Source organism: Lactuca sativa, chromosome 4 (assembly GCF_002870075.4).
Source record: "Lactuca sativa cultivar Salinas chromosome 4, Lsat_Salinas_v11, whole genome shotgun sequence".
Classification (NCBI taxonomy): domain Eukaryota; kingdom Viridiplantae; phylum Streptophyta; class Magnoliopsida; order Asterales; family Asteraceae; genus Lactuca; species Lactuca sativa.
In genome coordinates, this window is record NC_056626.2 from 74,102,526 (window position 1) to 74,107,533 (window position 5,008).

The window sequence follows — 5,008 nt, forward strand, 5'->3', positions numbered from 1 at the left end:
CTTCTTACTAGTCATCGAATTACCTGAAATATATTATAATTAACTGGGTAACCATGAAGCTTAATGAGTTTCCTAAAATACCATATACCATAATAGATATACATGCATAAAAACAATAACTCACGATCTGCCAACAAAATGTGTATCTTAGATTACACGGTTTTATAGGCTCCCGACCTGCTTCATCGTTCATCCATCATCCACTAATTAAATCTATGCGTGCCTATAGTCTCCCGACTTCTTAAATCGTTCCACCATCATCCCCTAACTAAATCTATGTAGGCCTATAGGCTCCCAACCTCTTTAACTGTTCCACCATCATCCCCTAACTAAGTCTAATATCACAACAATTCAATACAGGGAGCCCTTACTTACAGACACATTTAAACTTTCTACTCTATCAGTTCATACTTAATCACATAGAGATTATACTACCATGTCTGCTCTACTAGTTCTCTACTAGATTACGTCGACTAGTTAACACTTGTTTTTAAAGCTACATTTTTAACATGTTTAAACTGTTAAAATTCGTATAAAAATCATAAGTTATCCATGCGACTTTCATTCTCGATTGCTTTATATTGGTGAAATTATATCGACGAGATCTTCGACTCTCATTTAGATTGTTTTTCCTGATAATCAATCGATTTTATGTCGCATACTGTTGTGCTGAACTTTCTAAAAATCTGAACTTCCTAATTCGAAGTCGGATTTGGACGTTCTCTATATACACGCTTTGGGTTTACGATTACTATGATTATTTTAGATTTCTTCTGCAAATAAGTGATCTATCTATGATTAGTATTTTACGACGCGCATAGCCGTCTCGGTTTAATCACGAAACATCAAAAAAACATAACTTTTTCATACGATGTTGGATTCCGACATTTTATATATCTAAGGAAATTGTATTGATGTTTCCTACATATTTATGATGATTACTTTCGCTAAAAAGTAGAATATATCTCTACTTCGAATTTTACAAACAACCGTTTATATTGAATTTTATTGGAATTTGAAAATGATAGTGAGCCTTTTTAAGTGTTTTGACAAAATGTGATGCCATTCAATGATAAATTGAAAACTGGAGAAACTGAAATTTTACGTTTACTATATGTTTATAATCCTTTAATAAGCTATATTATTGATTAAATTTAAATAAAATAAATGTCTTGTGATAAATCTGACTTTAAATGCACTAAATGTTATACACTGACATTTAATTTCAACTTTATGTTGTATGAAAAAAATAAGAAAAAGAGTTGTTATTGTAATATATATTTTTTATTTTTTTTAGGATTTTAGTATAATCGAAAATCTGTAATTGACTATTATTTTATTCTATTAAATCTGAGTTTTTTTTTAGTAAAACAGTGTTTTTAAAAAATATACTAAAAAGGTATACCAAACATATTTACCAAAGGTGGTGAATTTGTAAAGGAAATCGGTGCCATACTCGTCGGATTGCGCCTACATCGTGAATCCTCCAAACGACTCCGTCTCCGGCCAAACATAGGCGTCTCCGGCCACACGAGAAGACTCTCAATCGATGCTGCTCACCACCGGCGCTTCATTTACGCTGCTCACCTCCGGCCACAGGAGACGACCCTCAGTCGACTGCTTACCTCCGGCAATCCCTCCGGCCTCCACTGCTGTATCTCCGGCGTTCATCTCCGTTGAACCGTTTATCATCCTTAAAGCCGTCTGTCAACAATCCAGAGTGGTTATCGACAGAATGGTAAGCATCAATTTGATTCCTTATTTTTTTTGTCTATAGATTTCCATCACGTTGATTTGCACATTCTTCACTGATTTGTTTCAGTAGGATTGAATAGCAACAGAGAATCGTTTATTGAAACTTAAATTGGTGAAGTGGAAATCGTTTGTTTAATTATAATTTCTCCTTCACATTCCAATCCAGCTTAATTTATGTTAAACACATAAACTGTTTGATGAAATGACTTAGGGCGATCTTTTGAATTTCAATTAGAAACTTATGTCTTATTATATTAAAAATAACATATAAGTACATTTGTCTATGTGTTTTGTGATGAGACGATATATAGACATGAAAAATAGATCTCTTATATTTCCTATTTACAATATTGTTATGTTTTTTTCTTGTTTTATGTTAAAAATATATAATTTTGTTGTAGTTATGGGTCTAGTCAAATTGAATCGACATAAAAACAGAGAAACTAGTTTGACAATGGGTGAAGAATGTGATTGATGTTGAAAACAAATTTAGATGGATCTGCTTCACAATGTTTCTTTCATTATATCTACCAATTTTTTTTTCTTTTTTTATTTATGATTTTGCATTTTTTAAGTAGTGAAGATTATGACTGGAACGATTGTTAAATTTCTTTTTACTTAGAGAGTGGATATTTTTTTATGCGATTATCTTTTTAAAGTGTGCAGTGGTATATATATATATATATATATATATATATATATATATATATATATATATATATATATATATATATATATATATATATGTATATGTTGCTTTTTATTTCACAATATCCACTTATTAAGATAATATTGTAAAAAACTGTGAATTATGTGTATTTTGTGATTGGAGGGTAAAAAAGGTATTTGTAAAAAAAAGTTCAAAAAAAATTAATAGCAAAAAGTTTAAAAAATGTCAAAAAAATATAAATGAAAACAATAAAAATAGAATAAAAGCTGAAAAATATAAAATTTTGAAACTAAACCTATTCTCTAAATATTTTTGAAATTAACCATATCTATTTGGTAAATAAAATTTTCAAAACTACCTCTCAAAAACTCTTTAAATCTTTGGCTATCACGTTTTTTTTTTTTTTGGTTCTATGTAGAAGTTATATTATATAAGAAAAATACCATAATTAATATTTGAAACAAACTTGTGTCCACTTGACTCCTAACCGTTGAAAAAAAAAAGTTTCCCTAGCCCACCCCCCTATTTTTTTCTTTAAATAGCATACAAGTTTTCATTCAAAATCTATCATCACTTAATACCTTTCTTCTACTCCAACAAAAATGACTCCTCCACTCAGCCTCCTGTTTTCGGTCCTCATAGTTGTCACAATGACACAACTTGTAACATTTGTTGTGAGTCAACCACAAGTCCCATGTTACTTCATATTTGGAGACGCATTGGTCGACAACGGAAATAACAATGCACTTCCAACAGTATCAAAAGCCAACTACCAACCCTACGGGATTGATTTCCCACAAGGCGTTACTGGTAGATTCACAAATGGTCGAACCATCGCAGACATCATTGGTCTCTTTCTCCAACTCTCTCATTTATCTTCACAATTTATATTTTAAAATAGTTAAACATTCTTGTTAAAATTATGTGAAGTTTAACTTCATATTTTTGCGAGCAATACCTTGCTTGTTAACACTATTCAAGTAAATATTAAAGGATAATAATATTAATATCAAGAAATTGTATGTTCGATTTTAGGTCAACTTCTAGGTTTTGATAACTTCATTCCACCCTTTGCTAACGTAAGCAACCAAGAGATCAACATAGGCGTAAACTACGGTAGTGCTGGTGCTGGTATAAGAGATGAAACCGGAAGACATTTGGTAATCACAAGTGGTTATTTTACTTTTAATCTACATTAAATAGACACGTTAATCAACTTTTCTTGTGTTACTTGATGATAGGGTGATCGTTTCACCTTCAATAAGCAAATTCTTAATCATGCAACAATAATCGCTCGCCTTTCACTCTTACAACGAAACAAGACATTTACCCAAGAATACCTTAAAAAATGCATTTACGTATCAATCATTGGAAGCGATGATTACATCAACAACTACCTAATGCCCAATAATTACCCCACAAGCCGCATATATACGGTTGATCAATATGCAACTGCTCTCGTGCGACAATATTCTCAACAACTAACGGTACAAATTATTACTAATCCAGTTTTGAAATGTTTTTGTGATATTTAATCGGTTTCTTCTTCTAATCATGTTAATTTTCATTGAACTGAAAATATCAAATTTGCATTTGTTTCAATATATGATAGGCTTTGTACAAATTGGGAGCTAGGAAGATTGCGGTGTTCGGGTTGGGTCCGCTTGGGTGCACCCCAACTGAGATAGCAAGGTTTGGCACTGGTGGAAAACCATGTGTGGATTCGATCAATAATGCGAGTAGTGTATATAATGCTAAGCTTAAGCCTCTTGTTGATGAGCTGAATAGTAATTTCCCAGACGCAAGATTCACTTTCATCAACGTAACAATTAGCCCTTCAGCATCACAACAAGGTAAAACACGACTACCAACCATTCCAATTTATGGTGTATCATTCATGTTGATTAATTACAATATCATTTTTTTTTCTACTGAGTTTCAAATTATTTCGTATGTAATTAATCGCATAAATTGTTCTGAATTTGCAGTTGGTCCTTGTTGTCAAGTACGGGAAGATGGACAGTGTATTCCAAACTCAATTCCTTGCCCCGATCGTAATTTAACTATTTTTTATGATGGTCTTCATCCCACAGAAATTACAAACATGGGCATTGCATCAAGATCATACAATGCACCTTCTCCCATGGATGCGTCTCCGTATGATATTAGTAGTTTGGTTCAACTTTAATTAGCATTGAGAACATGATTGCATAAGACAGTGGTTTGCAATTCTTTGTATGCAAATCAAATAAGAAATGCTAATAAGAATAAGAATAAGAACATTGTATTATGTGTTTTGTTTAGATTTTAAATCATTTCACTATTAGAAAAAAAAAAAAACCTGAATTTCCGATTGATGGTATCATTTCCGGAAAAATCAAATCCATGGTAACAAAAGGGTGTGGGAAACTATTTCCTACATATTTACGATGAAATGACCGACACATTTCCAACATATTATTTTGTCGGCAATTTCTGATGGAAAACAATTTTCTCATTTGCGACACTATTCTAATGCATATCCGACAAAAAGTTTGTGAGGAATTTCAATATACATTTTTGTAGCGACAAGTTTTTTCATAT

The 5,008-nt window shown here is 31.8% G+C and overlaps 1 protein-coding gene across 1 annotated transcript; it reads left to right on the forward strand.

Annotated features, from left to right (window-relative positions):
* Positions 1-2,998: 2,998 nt before the first annotated feature.
* LOC111886847 (GDSL esterase/lipase At1g29670) lies at positions 2,999-4,715 on the forward strand. Its single transcript, XM_023883096.3, has 5 exons — positions 2,999-3,274; positions 3,461-3,585; positions 3,667-3,912; positions 4,038-4,278; positions 4,414-4,715. Exons 1-5 carry the CDS (start codon positions 3,028-3,030, stop codon positions 4,611-4,613), a joined length of 1,059 nt encoding a protein of 352 aa, XP_023738864.1. The 5' UTR covers positions 2,999-3,027; the 3' UTR covers positions 4,614-4,715.
* Positions 4,716-5,008: the final 293 nt, after the last annotated feature.

Excerpts from the sequence above, each read along its gene's own strand:
- LOC111886847 (XM_023883096.3), top strand. The coding sequence starts at position 3,028 with ATGACTCCTCCACTCAGCCTCCTGTTTTCGGTCCTCATAGTTGTCACA. Across the intron at positions 3,586-3,666 it reads ATGAAACCGGAAGACATTTG|GGTGATCGTTTCACCTTCAA; the intron begins GTAATCACAAGT and ends ACTTGATGATAG. Across the intron at positions 3,913-4,037 it reads AATATTCTCAACAACTAACG|GCTTTGTACAAATTGGGAGC; the intron begins GTACAAATTATT and ends AATATATGATAG.